Here is a 17127-nt window from a genome sequence, read left to right as displayed (position 1 = left end):
CTATTTTAACCACAACAAATAAAACATCACATCCAACTCATAATCATTACACTCTTCTCTCACAAAAAAAGTCAAAAAAGCCAAAGGCCAAAAAGCCCTTTCCAAACTAAACTTTTTAGCCCAGACTAAAATAGCCAAAAAAAACTAAAAAAACTAAAAAATTAACCTACTTCCCAAACCAACCCTATATAAGACGAGCAACGTTTCAACAGATATATTAGTAATTTACCCTTAAATAAATTATACATACCAGTTTCGTATCATACAAGTTAAACACTAATTTGACCACCTTTATACGAAGTTGTATATTCAAACATTTCCTAAAATGAGTGTTGGGGAAGTTATTATTTTAGTTTTGGATAAATTACATTGACATTCTTGATGTTTATTTTATTATAGTTTTTCTTTTCACCTTTTGGAAATTACATTCCTCTTCCTGAGGTTTAAAGTTTCATTACAGATTGCTTCCTGAGATTTAAATTTTCATAACAATTTTCCTCCTCACCGTAATGATCATCATATATAAAATTAATTAAGCAAGAGATGTCAATGTAATTTTCCAAATGTAAAGAAAGAACTGTAATAAACATAAACCTCAAGGAATATCAATTTAATTTACCCTTTAGTTTTTAATTATTTTAGTAGGCTAAAATTTTTATATTTGAAAATATAATTAAATTTTTTTATAGTTAAATATGATATTTATGAGAAAAAAAATACAATGATTATCAATTTGATGTAATATTTTATCTTATTAATTATTTTAATCTATTTTATCATTTTATAAATTTTAACCCAAAACGCCAAAATATACCCCCTGCCAAACACCCCCAAAGGCTTGTCAATTTCATTGGTACTACTAGTTCATTGCTTAAAGAGTAATACTGTTTACATAACAAAAATATAACCTGCCATGTCTTCCTCAACAAACCCAACAGACAAAGCAATAGAGCTTTTATGTATGCTGCAAAATAAGCATTAAATTACTAGGAAAAGTTGTAATTTCAAAAAGTAAATAAAAAAGACTTCAAAATGAAAAATACAATATAAATTTCAATTCAATGTAATGAAAGTAACATCAAAATAAATTTAATTCACACATTTTGCATAAATAATACTAGCCTACCAATGAAAAAGCAGTCAAAAAGGGTCTTTCAAAAAGATTTGATTATTCTATTGATGATGATATTACAAACAAGTTTTGAAGTCTAAACTACCCACAAAAAGCTTCCAAACCCTTTATTCATTTCTACAAACATAGCTTGGCTAAAGCAAAACACACCTGTATTGCCTACTACTTTCTCAAACAAACTTCTAGTTCTTCTTGAACCCTTTTATTTCATTATCATTGAATGCCACAAAGTTGAAACCTTTACATTGGTTATGGCAAGAGAAGCTCAATAGGTCCAATCCTGAGGCAAGCCCATATCAGGAGGAAGATGATAATGGCACTCTTCTTGCTTCCCCACAACATCCATTTTCATTGGATTCCCATGAGGAATGACTTTAGTCTCCTTTTTGTTTCTCACACCTGCCCACAACATATAAAAGAAACTTAACTATCTTTTACGCTAGACTGCGTTTGAATTTTGAATTTTATCAAGAATTTGTTTGAATTTTGAATTTTATCAAGAATTTGTTGAGTTAAAAGAAATTGGAAGGAAAAGTTACAAATTGCTCCACAAAAAATAATGACATACAAACAAAAGAGAACAATGATATACAAATAGAAATTTTGTACAAAAATTTCCTATAGATGAATGACATGGCAAAATTATGTTCATTCATTTCAAATAAAAAAAACCCAATCAAGTGATTTATAATTTTCAAAATGCCACTACATTTTCGCAAGACTTTTTGTATGAATTTTTTGGTTACAAATCATTTAGAATGATGTGGCTCAATGTAAACATTATTCTTGTAGCATTTTTTCTGTATAATTTTTTTTATGACTAGAGTTTTTCCTCAACAAATCTTTGGATCAAAACACAGCGGTCATGTGTATTGAGTCTTGGATTTGTGGAGATAGAAAAATAAAAAAATGAATTGAATGAATGCTAAATTTTCAAATTTTATTATCCATTTTTTCCCTAAAAATTTAAAATCCAAATACAACATTAATGGATTGAGAGTATGAAGGAAAGCAAGCAAATATAGAACCAAAAGCAACTAACTTAACCCAATCACATCCTAACAAATGCAAAAATATAATACACACAAAACAAAAACAAAAAAACAAAAAACTATTTAGGGTTTGAATAGTGTAAATTATTCTTGTCCTACTCCAAATATTCTCTCCTTATCTTTCTCATATATAGAGAAGACATTAATCAAGCACTCTCACAGTAACCAAAAGAAGCATTCTGAAATCTGCATTGCTTTTTACCAAAACCATACATGTATCAACTGACCACAACCCAATATACCAGCCAGAGGATGGGACTGGACAAACCCCCAATTATTTTTAGCTGAAGAAAGAAATTCATTATTCCCAAAGTTGTTTTGGTTTCTTCATATAAACTGGAAAGCATACAAATTGCATATTTTCATAAAATAACAGTGGACCCATAGAGAAGCAGAGCCTTAATTACATCCAGTCCCCCTTAATTACATCTAGGTTAGGTATATCTAAAAATTAAATAATTTAATTAAAATATTAAAAAAATTCCCTAAAAATAAAAATAAAAACACGAAATACAAAAAATTGAATTCAAAATATTGGACCCAAACGTTTTCTGGCCATTTTATAGGAACTCACACACAAGCATGGTCTAAAAATTTAATGAAATTGTGGAATAAAACAGCTTCTAAACCATTAGCAAAATAAAAATAAAAATAGAAGAGGTAGTCCCTTTCCTTAACTATATATCCCAGAAAAAGGTGGGCCCAAAAAAAACATTGCGGGTGAAAATAATGGAAAAATGCAAAGCCACATATTCCCACAAAAAAAAAAAAAAAAAAAAAAAAAAAATTATGAAGTATATAAACAAATAATTTTAAATTTAACATGATATGAGTTACATTCAAAATAAATTTAATCACTACATTTTATTTTTTAAATGATTTTAAAAAAAAAAGTTTTTGGAATGCATAGAATTCTTACAAATTTTGTATACATAATTTTTTACCAAAACAATATAAACATTAGAATTTTACAAATAAATATTATTTTAATCGTTATTCTTTATAAATGATAAATAATAGGCCTAGACAAATAATACTAGTGTGAAGTGAAGAGTGTAAGTTCAAATCTCCTCCCTATATCCTGGCCTGGCCTGGTTTGGGGTGTTTTAAAAAATTCAAAAAATTACAAAAAAAAACAAAAAAATTATCACTATTATCAAATTAAAAATATAAAAAAAATAATATTTATAATATTTTAATCAAACCAACTTTACACTGTTTATGGGACTGACTTGACCCCTTTAGTACCATGACGGAAAAAAAAATTACATATATAAAATCACTAAGTTGGACTATAATGTTGGGCCTGTAGGCGGCCAATCACGGGTCTCGATTTGATAATTCGAACCGTTCAATGTGTAGAACTTGTTCAGAACTATATGCCTGTAAAAAATTATGTTGATCGGATATCATTAACTACATGATCAAATCAGTTTTGTATAAAAAATGGATGGTGCTATAGTTAGCAATTGATAAAAAAAACTAACACGATCAGATAACTATCAATATCTAATCAACGTGATTTTTTACAAACATATAGTATTCGACGAGTTCTACACATTGAACGTTTCGATTAGTAAAACGAGACCTGTGGTAGGCCCCACAGACACGGACCGAACAACAACGTCCAATTCAAACCCGAAAAAGAGACAATCATTTTCCATCTCCTAACCAACCCACTACCCTGCCCAACCTGTACGCCTACTCTCCTAACTTCTCCTATACACTTATTTATACAATTTTTTAATACATATTTTTTCATAAAAAGTCAAAATTAACCCAAACATCTATATTTTTTTCTCAACTTTTTAGTCCAAAAATATAAAAAATACACTTATTTAGAACATCCCCAACAACCCTGACAACCCCTTGTGTTGTCCCGAATGAAATAATTGACCCCCAAAAAAGTCAAACATAACCCGTTAAATCTTAAAGCTTCACAATTATATATTTTAGACAAAAAATTAAAAAATCATTATAAATTATTATATCACTTTTTTTTATTTTTTGTACATATTTTTATAAAAAATTAAAAAATTATTAAAATAATTTATTTTTAAACAAGGCCTGAAATGTCCCAAAAGTTTTGTAAATAAATTCTGTTCACTCCGTACTAAAAAAAAAAAAATATATATATATATATATATAATAATTATCCTATCCATTTTTCTCATTTTTCTCTTACCAACTACATTTCTGTTGCTTTTTTCCTTTTGCCAAAACAAACATTATGCAATATATGAGCAAATAACACTTTGCCCATTTTATATTGCCTCCGTTTGGCAAGTTGGGTTAAGGATTATTTTGATTATTTTAGTCATAAAAGACAAAATAAGTTGTTTTAATCACAAAAAATAAAACATCACATCCAACTATAATCATTACCCTCTTTTCTCACAAAAAAAGTTAAAAAGCCAAAAAGTCGTTTTCAAACCAAGTTTTTTAGCTCAGGCTAAAATAGCAAAAAAAAAATCAAAAAGTCAAAAAACCAACCCACTTCCCAAACCAACCCATTGTTACTTTTTTTCCTTTGATTCTGAAAGTTATATTTTTTTTAAATTTAGCCATTCATATTTAAGTTTTTCTTAATTTATTTCTAAAATTAATTTATGTTTAAAATTATATAAGAAATGATGGGCTTGTTTGATTTGTATTTGTAGAGTAGTTTTTAAGATAAAAAGTACGAAAACTTGTTTGGTTTGCCTATTTTTAAAAATGATTTTAAAAAATTGTTTTGAGGAGAGTTTTAAAAAAAGTGATTGATTTGATGGGTATGAGAGAGAGATTGATTTTGGAAAGAAACAAACCAAACAAAATTTTGAGATTTTTTTTAGAAAAATTTGTTTGGAATTTGTTTGGTTTGATTACACTTAAAAATTTGTTTGTAGAAAATTTTTCCCAAAAATTTTTCCCAAAAACAAACCAAACAAGCCTGATATATTAATAGTCACATATCATATAAATATTTTATTATATATAACTCACTATGCCTCCGTTTAGAAAGTGAGTTGACTTTTTTGGCTATTTTAGCCTTGGCTAAAAAGCTTGGGACTTGTTTAGTTTGTATTTGAAAAACATGTTTTGAGATAAAAAGTACGAAAATTTGTTTAATTTGATTTTTTTAAAAAGATATTTTGAGAGAGAATTTTGAAAAATGTGATTGATTTGATATGCATAAGAGAGAGATTTGTTTGGAAAACTTGTAAACCGTTTGGTTACTTTTGAAAACTTATTTGTAGAAAATTTTTCCCAAAATTTTTTCAGAAACACAAACCAAACAAGGCCTTGGTTTGTGAAGGGCTTTTTGACTTTTCAACTTTTTTGACTTTTTTTTGTGAAAGAATAGTGTAATGATTATAGGTTGGTTGTGATGTTTTGTTTATTGTGACTAAAATAGCCTATTTTATTTTTTTGTGACTATTTTAGCCCCAAAATCACTTGCCAAACATCACCTATACAAATGCAAACCTCAATATAATATATTTTTTATGTTATATGATATTTTTTTGTTTAATTTTGAATAAAAATTAATTTTAAGAGTAAAATGAAAAAAAAAAATTGAAACAAAATGGCCCAAAATGGAAATAAACAAACCCAAAGTGAGAAAAACACCAAACATAAAAGGGGCTATATGATAATTTACCGTAAAATATATATATATATATATATGCATGAAAATATATTGAATGAGCAAAATTTTGAAATCTCAAAATTAAACTAAACCAAACCAAATAGTAGCATTAAGTATACTAACCAAACAGTACTACATACACACTCAGCAATGTAACTAATTTCTTCAAAAAAAAAAAAAAAAAAAAATTTACTCATGATCAATAGCATTAAATGTGCGAGGAACAGACAAAAAAAAAAAAAAAAGCATAGGAAGTGAAAAGAGTTTACTCTGTCGCCTTCTACCATCGGCGGCGGTGGTGGTGGTGGCGGAGACGGCAGCGCGTGGAAGAAACACACCAGTTCCGCCGTACTCTCTCACAAAACCGCCGCCGCCGCCGCGCATGCCAAGCCCGGTTCTCTGCTGGTTTTCCAGCAGCCGGTTCTGCAAAAGCCGGTTCTGTTCTCTCAGCAAAACCCTAGCCCTTGTTTCCATAAAGCTCTCAACCTGCCAAAAAACAAAAAAGAAAGACCACCCATCAGCATCAACAAAAGCTGAAAACGCACAAACCATGAAAGAGACAAACCCAGTACTACGAACAAAACAAAACAAAACATAACATAACAAAGAAAAAAAGACAGCGGTTTTTACCTGAGGTTGAACAGGGTTTATAATCTGATGTGGGTAATAAACTGGCCTAGAACCCACCCACAGGTTCAACCCATGAAAACCAAGTCCATTACCAACCCCAAAACCTCCATCGATGGCAAGATACCCGGTCGGCAAAGAACCCATCGAATCGTACCGAACCGGTCCGAACCGCTAAAAACCCACAAAAAACGAAAATCAGACCGCCATGAAAACAGCCTAAAAACACGACAGATAGAGATGGGTACCTGGGTTTGGTTTCGGTGACGATCAAGGAAAGCCAAGGCAGCGAAGCGATGAGCGAGGTCGGAGGGGTAGTATGGTCTGGTAAATTTGGAAGGGACTTCCTCGAGAGGGAAGATATCAGAAGGAAGCCATAGCTCTCCATCGTCCAAATTTGGAGGAAAGTCCGCCATTTCTAGAGAGAGAAAGAAGTGAGTGAGAGTAGTGTAGTATTTGATTTTGGAGAGAGAAACAAGGGGGGAATTTCAAGGGTCCAAAGCGGGATGTTGTTTAGAGAGAGAGAGAGAGAGAGAGAGAGAGAAAGAAAGAGTGAGAACGGTTGAGAGAGAACGGTTGAGAGAGAAAGATGAGGTGTTTGCCATCAAAAATGACGTTACGAGTTTTCTCTCTCTATAGGTAAATTACATTTTCTACCCTTGATATTTGATATTTTTATTTGGGAGTTTTTTTCTTTGATAAATTCACTTTTTAAGAGTTTTATTCCATGTAATTCATATTCTTTTTTATTATTTCATTAGATTCTATTTAAAATAAAAAGACCAAAATATCATTTTCATCAATTTATGTTCCATTTAGTTCACATTATTTTCTTATATTTCAATAAATCCTATGGGTGACATAATTACCAAAATACTCCTAATGTGAATGTTCACACCGTCAATGTGAATGTTCATATCATCAATATGTAGGGGTCCGACCCATGTCGATCCTCGTGAGTGCCCGGAAAAATTCGTATCGGGCCGGGACGACCCCGGCCTGTTGACAATGTGAATATTCACATTGACATGTTAACATTCACATTAATAGGAATGTAAAGTTGGCCCGCGTCCTATGGCGACGCGAAACCCGCCCGCGGCCCGGGGCAGGTCCAGTCCGGCCCGTTGACAATATGAATATTCACATTGATATGTTAACATTCACATTGATAAGAGTACACAATTGACCCGCGACCCATGGACGGCCAAAAGCCCGCTCGCGGCCCGGGACGAGCTTGGCCCGGCCCGTTAACAATGTGAATATTCACATTGACATGTTAACATTCACATTGATAGGAGTGTAAAATTAGCCCGCGCCTCATGGTTGCCCGAAACCCGCCCACAGCCCGTGGCGCGGCCCGGGGCAGGCCCGACCCGGCTTGGCCTGTTGACAATGTGAATATTCATATCGACATGTTAACATTCACATTGATAAGAGTATAAAATTGGCCAGCGGCCCAGGGCAGGCCTGACTTCGGCCCGTTGACAATGTGAATATTCACATTGACATGTTAACATTCACATTGATAAGAGTGTAAAATTGGCCCGCAGCCCGTGGGTGGCCCGAGGCGAGCTTGGCCTAACCCGTGACAATGTGAATATTCACATTGACATGTTAACATTAACATTGATAGGAGTGTAAAATTTGCCCGCTGCCCGAAGCTTGGCCGCGGCCCGGAGTAGGCCCGGCCCGGCCCGTTGACAATGTGAATATTCACATTGACATGTTAACATGCATATTGATAGGAATGTAGAATTGGCTCGCGGCCCGTGGGTTGCCCGAAACTCGTCCACGGCCCGGGGCAGGTTTGTTTGGGTCCGGGCCCGAGCATATCCGAGACCTTAGGCTAGGGCCTAGGCCATCACTTTGAAGCCTGGCCCAGCCTATCAGCCCACTTAAGGCCCATTCAAGGCTCGGTCCGAGGCCCAGCTCGCCCGAGGCGCAATGTCTTTTTTTGTGGAAAATAATAAAATTTTGGTAGAAAAAATTAAAAAGAATTAAAAAAAAATGGCATGGCTAGGCCCGCCCAAGCACGACCTAAGCTCGAGGTTAGGCCCAGGCCCATCGGCCCGACCCGAGGCTCGATCCATCGACCCGTCCAAAGCCCGAATATCCTTGTGCAAGGGCTAGGGCCTGGGCCTAATTTTTTGGCCCGTGGGCCGGGCCGGGCCGGATATTTTCGAACACCCACGAGGCTCGATATGGGCCGGCCCGGGTCTCTACGCATTGATGATATGAACATTCACATTGACGATGTAAACATTCACATTATGGGTATTTTGGTAATTGTATCTCCCATAGGAGTTATTGAAACATAAGAAAATAATATGGACTAAATAGAATATAAGTAGATGAAAACGGTATTTTAGTTTTCTTACCTCAAATAGGACTTAATGGAATAGTCAAAAAGAACGTAGGCTGCCCAAAGCCTGCCCTTTTCTCGGGAAAGGCTCGTTTGGGCTCGGGCTCGGCCCGGCCCATCGACCCGGTTAAGGCCCATTTAAGGCTCGGTCCGAGGCCAGGCCTGGCTCGGCTCGTCCCGAGGCCTAGTGTCTTTTTTTGTGAAAAATAATAAAATTTTGGTAGAAAAAATTAAAAAGAATTAAAAAAAAATGGCCAGGCCCGTCCAAGCCTGACCCAAGCCTGAGGCTAAGCCCAGGCCCATCGACCCAACCCGAGGTTCGACCCACCTGCTCGGGCCCGGACCCAAACGAGCCTGCCCCGGGCCATGGGCAGGCTTCAGGCAGCCCATGGGCCGTGGGCCAATTCTACATTCCTATCAATGTGTATGTCAACATGTCATTGTGAATATTCACATTGTCAACGGGCCGGGCCGGGCCTATCCCGGGCCACGGGCAAGCTTTGGACAGCGGGCAAATTCTATACTCCTATCAATGTTAATGTTAACATGTCAATGTGAATATTCACAATGTCACGGGTCGAGCGGCGGTCGGGCTTCGGGCCGCCTACGGGCCGCCTACGGGCTGCGGGCCAATTTTACAATCTTATCAATGTGAATGTTAACATGTCAATGTGCATATTCACATTGTCAACGAGCCGGGTCGGGCCTGCCCTGGGCCGCTGGCCAATTTTATACTCTTATCAAAGTGAATGTTAACATGTCAATGTGAATATTTACATTGTTGATAGGCTGGGCCGGGCCAGCCTCGGGCCGCCTATGGGCCGTGGGCAGGTTTTGGGCAGCCATGGGGCGCGGGCTAATTTTACATTCCTATCAATGTAAATGTTAACATGTCAATGTGAATATTCACATTGTCAACGGGCTGGGACGGGCCCGCCCCGGGCCGCCGGGGGGGCTTTTGGCAGCCCATGGGCCGCGGATCAATTTTATACTCTTATCAATGTGAATGTTAACATGTCAATGTGAATATTCACATTGTCAACAGGCTGGGCGGGGCCCGCCTCGGGCCCCTCCATGGGCCACCAGCGGGTTTCGCGTCGCCACAGGACGCCAGCCAATTTTACACTCCTATTAATGTGAATGTTAACATGTCAATGTGAATATTCACATTGTCAACGGGCCGGGCCTGCCCCGGCTCGTGGGCAGGTTTCGAGCTGCCTAGGGGCCAATTTTACATTCCTACCAATGTGAATTTTAAAATATGAATGTTCACATCATAAAATTACTAGCCGTTTAAAAAATATTTATAAGGGTATCAAAATTAAATATAAGGGTATAAGTGTCCAAGAAAATAGTGTAAATAAAAAAAAATGACTTTATGAAATAAAACTATACATACATGAGACTAAATGGGTTAAAAAATTTCTTCATGGACTTCTAGGGTTAAAACACTTCTAAATGGGATTTATCAATAAAAATCCCTTTTTAGTTTGGCCTTTAATTTTTTTTTTTTTTTTACTTTAACTTTATATATTTTTAAAAATATATATTTTTTAAATTAGAAAGAGAAAATCAAGTTAATTGTTACCTAACATATTAAAAAAATTATGTTTGAGTTTGAGTTTGTGTCAAATAATAAAATATTTTTATATTACCTAATTGTCAATATATTATTTTCTGTTTAATTTTAAAGGGGTATTTTTCGTAAATTTCTTTTTACCTATTTATATTCCATTTGATCTACATTATTATTTTATATTCCAATAACTCTTATGAGTGACACAGTTGCCAAAATACCCCTAATATTATTCATATTTACAGTGTGAATGTTCCGTGATGTGAATGTTCACGCCGTTAATATGAATGTTTATACCATTAATGTGAAGTTTAACATATCAATGTGAATGTTCACACTGATAGTGTGCACATTTACATGTCAATGTGAATATTCACAATGTAAAATATGAATGTTCACATCATTAAATTGCTAACCGTTCAAAAAATATTTGTAAGAATAGAAATGTCCATAAAATATTTTAAATATGAGAATTAGGATTTGGTAAATCAAATGTTCGAATAATAGAATTTATTGGAATATAAGAATATCTTATAGAATAATTAGGATACAAACACTTAAAAAAAGATTTTCTAATAAATCTCTCAATTTTAAACACAAGTTAGTTTGTTGGAGTAAATAAAAAATGATAGAGCTTGTCTCATGTTAAGATCTCAGCATGAAAGAATTTTAGAAGCCTATAAGGTCTACCGCGGATCCCATTTTAATGATCTGAATCCTTCATTTTGTATAACTCTCAATGTATATTATTTATAATAAAAAAAATTAGTTCAATTCAATAATTGTAACTTTTTTCATTTTATTGCATTTGTCTTTGAAAAAATTAACGATAAACATATTCTTAAAATAGACCATTTATTTTTTTTAAGACAAATGTAATAACATAAAAAAGTTAGGGTTGTTGAATCATCCTAAATTTTTCATGAATAATATATATTAATAGTCTTACAAAATAAACGGTTTAAATCATTAAAATGAGACTTGTTGGGCGTCTTATGGGCCCTTCAAGTTCTCTTATATTGAAATTTTAATTTGAGAGAAACCCAACCCATTAACAAAATTTGAAACATAAAGCCTAAAATGAGAAAAATAAAATTTAACGGCCAAAGTATAAAAAATAAAATAAAAAAAGTTTTAAAAATTAATATGAAAGGGACAAAAGTGTAATTTATCCCTCTCTATAACATGGACCTTCACGAGACCACTCGCCAATGAGAAATCGGGCGTGGGCCGTATTAATCGGCGTTCGTCTCCACTACTCGGCCGTTTTGGCTTCTCACACTCATACCATACCATCCCTCCTGTCACACTTTTCTTCTGATTTTCTTACTCTCGCGTGTATGGAAAGCGTATTTACTCGTTGGTTCGTATTGACACCGTTCCTGTTGGACTAAGTGGGTGAAGTGAGTTTAACCTAGGATGAAGGGTGGCAAAATTAGAGAGCGAGTATAATGATTATGCGTACTTGACGACGTAGACCATGACTGTGTAGAAAGGTTGTTATGATATGTTGCATTGGCAAGAAAATCAATTGATGCGGATGCTATCTGACACGTGTCAATCTGTAACATGCCATAAACCTCGATGGTAGTAGGATTGATTTTAAAAAACCCGAAAATCCAAAAACTGGTCCGATTCAAATATTTGATTGATAAAAAAATAAAATAAAATATTAGATTTGATTTTCTTTAATTGTTAAAATAAATAAATCTTATTATGATTCTATTTTAATTGTTAAAATAAATAAATCATGTTTCACAATTCGATTTTATAATTATAATTTTAATTTAAAATTGAATTAGACGGTTTAGATATATAAATATTAGCGGCTGAAACACACACAATACATATACAAAATAAGAAAAAAGTTATATTATGCGATTAATATTTTTCTCTAATGATGTACATATGTATCATTAAGACAATATATTGTAGATTGAACTAGGCCTATAAATGGATCGGATTCGGATCGGATCTGTCAAAATTCGGATCCGATCTGATTATGTCAAATCCGAATTCGATCCGAATCTGTTTAGTCTATATCTGATTATAGATATCCGAATCCGAATTCGATGATTTCGGATATCCGATCCGATAATCTGATCTGATCCATTTATTTATTTATTGAGCTACAATTTTATATAATTTGATTTTTTTTTTCATTTTGTGTTTTTTTTTTCATTCAAATTGAGAATACTCGGATCGGATTATCGGGTTATCGGGTCGGATCAGATTTTTGCATATTCAATCCATTTAATAAATGGATTAAATGGATTCGGATTATCAGATTATCGGATCGGATTTTTTGTAAACGGCTTCGAATTATCGGATTCGGATCGGATTCGGGTTGAATCCGATCCATTGACAGCCCTAGATTGAACATTAAGGTAACATTTGATTTTAGGGCAAATTACATATACACCCCTCGAGGTTTGGCTAAATTACAGATACCCCCTGAGGTTTCGGAAATTACATCCCGCCCCCTGAGGTTTGTATTTTTATAACAATTTGCCCCCTGAGGTTTATATTTCATAACAAATTACCCCATAATTTCTTATGCAAATATAGCATTCAGGGGGGAATTCGTAATTTCTCAAACCTCAGGGGGGCATCTGTAATTTAGCCAAACCTCGAGGGGTGTATATGTAATTTGCCCTTGATTTTAATATATATTTTATAAATAAAATATGTACAACCTAATACATATAATTCTTTAAAAAAAAGGAAAAATTATTTATAAATCTTATTAGGGAGACTTATGTTACATATGGTCCTACAAAAAAATTTATGTTCCTATAAGTCATGTGGGAAGTTTATTGACACATTTACCCTCAATATTAGTTGTTAATATCATAAATAATAGTAAAGCCATATATAAGAAATTGAATATTACCATAGATCATATCTATATAAACGTAACGTAACGTGACACGTACATAAACGCAACGTAACACCTGTACGTAACGTGACACCTACATAAACGTAACATGACAACTATAATCTATGGTAACATGCAATTTTCTTTAGGAAATTGCATGTTACTATAGATCATATCTATATAAACGTGACACCTACATAAACGTAACGTGACACCAACATAAACCAACAATATTTTCACATTCAATTTAAAAAAATAAAAATTCATTAAGTTTGCGAAACGTAACGTGGCACGTTACGTTACGTTTATGTAGGTGTCACATTACATATAGGTGTCACGTTACGTTTATATAGGTGTCGCGTTACGTTACGTTACGTTTATGTAGGTGTCACGTCATGTTACGTTTATGTAAGTGTCACATCAAGTTATGTTTATGTAGGATCTTGTGGAATACATTCCTATTTAAATAGGACTTGAGACTCTATGAGAAATTACACAGGACTTAACCTAACATAAGCGTCTTAAAAAAGACTTATAAATAAGTCTCCCAAAATTTTATATTATTTTAATAAACAGACATACTTTAATTAATAGATTATAAACATAATTACTAGCGATTGGCAAATGATAAAGAGTCCTTTTGACCAAAATTCTTAAAACCAAATAGCCTACTTGATCTCATAGTTGTCAAATATGTTGCTTAACAGCGCAAATGGTTGGTTTGGAAAGTGGGTTGACTTTTTAGCGTTTTGGTTTTTTTGACTATTTTAGTTTGGGTTAAAAAGTTTGATTTGGGAAAGACTTTTTGACTTTTTTTGTGAGAAAAAAGTATAATGATTATGGGTTAGATGTGATATTTTATTAGTTGTGACTAAAATAGCCTATTTTTTTTTTATGGATAAAATAGTTAAAAAAACCTACAAACCTTCCTCCAAACGGTACCAAAATAAACTCTTCTCAACTATTTTGTGCTGTAAACGTGATTGAATCAGCTGAGTCTTTTACTACCATCTTCACATCATACTTTATATATATATATATATAAATAATAAAAATAAAAATAAAAATTAATATTATTATTATATTATATTATATTTTTTAGTTATTAATCGAAAGATAAATACCTTATTATAGTGTCAACATTATGACGTTTGTAATGACAACAAATATTTTGACCATAATAATCTTCAACCTTCACATAATAGGTCTTGCATAAATCAACCCACAAATTATCAATATTTATTTATTCAATAAATCCAACAATACAAAAATGTTGGACCTGCACACAATGTTAAATTAATTAAATATTAAATATATTATATATCAATATTTTTATAATTTTTATTGTTAAAGATTAAGAAATCTTACATTAGGCATAAGTACAAAATTTCGTATTCAAATTTTTTTAGCTTTTGATATCGATAATGACTGTGAAATTGAGATTCATTTCCCCGATTCCAAGAGACCAATTTTCAAGCACATTCTTCAGCAGTAAATTTTTTTAAAAAAATGTTTGAGGGCCACAAAATTAATGGTTCAAATGGCTCGAAACTGTCAAAACGACGTCATTTTAGCTTGTTTTGCGTCCAAAACGACGTCGTTTTGACAGTTTCGAACCATTCGAGCCATTGAATTTCGGGCCACCAACCATTACTGATTTTTTTAACATAATATATACTAACGGCTGAGACACACGCGAATTGAGAAAAAAGTTATATTATGCGATTCATATTTTTCTCTAATAATGTATATATGAATTATTAGGGTAATATAATGAAGATTAAATATTTCTAATTACGTGTAATATAACATTTGATTTTTAATATATATTACAGAAATAAAATGTGTAAAACATAATATATACAAATCTTTAAAACAAATACAATATTTACTAATTTGCATAAAAAATAAAAACTATACATTATGAATTCATAGAGCTTCTTAATTTGGCGGTGACGTAAGATTGAGAATTACAAATACTGCAAACAATATATAAGATATAGGGAAAAATTAATATTCTTTTCTTAATTGTACAAAGATTAAAATAAAATTTTACGTTATTTTAATAAACAAACGTATTTTAACTAATAGATTACAAGCATAATTACTGACAAGTAACAGAAAGCTACGCTTGGTAGCATGATATGAGATTCATGTACAATATTTACTAATCTTCAAAGAAAAAATACAATACAACATTTACTGATATTAAAATAAATAAATAAATAAATAAATTTGTACATTTTGAATGTATAGACAAATTTATGGTCTACAAAATAAAGACAAAAAAGTAAAGTAAAAAAAAAAACAAAATTTATTGATTTAAAATAAGGTGATTACAATCTCTAGGATATTCTCGTACAAAAGAATGACCATCTGATATTTCTCTTGAAAAAGTTAATTGTTGGAAATTTGGTTTTTATAGGCTTATTTTGGGCCAATTTTGAGCCCAAAATAAAGTGGGTCCTGTGTGTGTCAATTTCCGACCACACTGCCAACTCAATATTCAGCTAGAGAGCACTGACAGAATAGATGACGCCTGATTGACCTGCAACAGAAAGAGAAGATTCCGATGGTGGTTCATCCACCTGAGGGCACTCCGACGATCAAGTCAGTTATCTCTCAAAGATAAATCAAGTGCTTAACTCACTATTCTGAATACAAATTGCGTACCTTAGATTGATGGAGGTGCCTCTCTTTTATAGTCATCACTGACCTAATCCCAATAGAAGCCTAGCTTCAATTGACTTAGGATTACTGCTAATCTTGGACTCCCAGTAAGATTGGGATAAACTTTCTAAGAGTCTTATTTTTATCCAAACTGAAGTCCTCTCCCATTCTAGGACTCTTTTCACTTATCCGCTTATCTCGGATTCCGATATCTTCGGAGGTAACCTCTGCCTAGCCGAGATAACCTCGGCATCACGACTAGAACACGTGGCACCTTGACTGACACGTCGGCATCACCTTGGCCACGTGTTAGTACCTCAGAAAATATATCCCCACAATTGTCCCTAGGTTCTATTACCTCGGCATTCTGATGTGATGGAACCTATATCAAAACTTCCTTCCAGTACGTCGGTTTAAAATTTCTTTAGCCGAGATCATCATACAGGCCGACATGTTTTTTTTTAAAAAAACAAGAATTCTAAGAGCTCCTTCACGCGTATGAGCTGTCATGCATAATAACTCAACTGTTTTAGCCACGCGTCTTCCTTTTATTGGTTCGTACTTGATACACACCTGTAAGTCATTTCGCGCCTGCGTGCGCCGTCTGACGCATACGTCGTTTTAGGCACATTAATTGTCTTTTTGCCGCCGTTTCGCGTTTTTAACAAAACTTCATTCTTCTTTCGTCTTTTCACTTTACATCGTTTGTTTTTTAAGGCTTTCTCTCTCTCTCTAGCTTTTTCTTCCAAATCCTCCATTTTTCAAGCTTTCCCAGCTCTGCAATTTTGTTGTATGCGTCTTCTCTGGCGTGATTTTCATTACTTTATCGCTTCTACAACCGTTTGTCTGACTTCGGCGATCCTTACACCGGCTTCACTTTTTCTGGTAAGCCACTGTTCCTCCTGGTTTTATTTCTTGTTGCTCTTCAAGAAGTTCCGCTTTATTACTTGTTGCCATTGCTCTGTTTTGCTCAAGTTTTCAATTTATGAATCATATATCTGAGTGTGTTTATTGCATGACTTTCCTTTTGCCCATGTCTTGAATACACACACTGCTCACAATCTTCTTGCACTTTTGCCACTGTTCTTGGCCTTATACCCTTGCACTAATTCTGGCACAATGTTCTTGATAGTTCATCACTGTTCTTGATTCTGAAACACATTCTTGCTTTTTTGTTTTCTGTGATTTTTCCAGATTCG

At 33.7% G+C, this 17127-nt stretch overlaps 1 protein-coding gene across 1 annotated transcript; it reads right to left on the bottom strand.

The window, feature by feature from the left end:
- Positions 1 to 1152: 1152 nt before the first annotated feature.
- On the bottom strand, positions 1153 to 7054 carry EDA12 (embryo sac development arrest 12). The gene is made up of 4 exons (XM_028219105.2): positions 6691 to 7054; positions 6446 to 6616; positions 6085 to 6301; positions 1153 to 1531 (listed from the first exon to the last, which is right to left on the bottom strand). The coding sequence occupies exons 1-4, from the start codon at positions 6856 to 6858 to the stop codon at positions 1398 to 1400; spliced, it is 690 nt and encodes a 229-aa protein (XP_028074906.1). The 5' UTR covers positions 6859 to 7054; the 3' UTR covers positions 1153 to 1397.
- Positions 7055 to 17127: the final 10073 nt, after the last annotated feature.

This window comes from Camellia sinensis, chromosome 12 (assembly GCF_055761805.1).
Source record: "Camellia sinensis isolate YWXY chromosome 12, ASM5576180v1, whole genome shotgun sequence".
Classification (NCBI taxonomy): Eukaryota; Viridiplantae; Streptophyta; class Magnoliopsida; order Ericales; family Theaceae; genus Camellia; species Camellia sinensis.
This window is presented reverse-complemented; position numbering and strand designations above follow the sequence as displayed.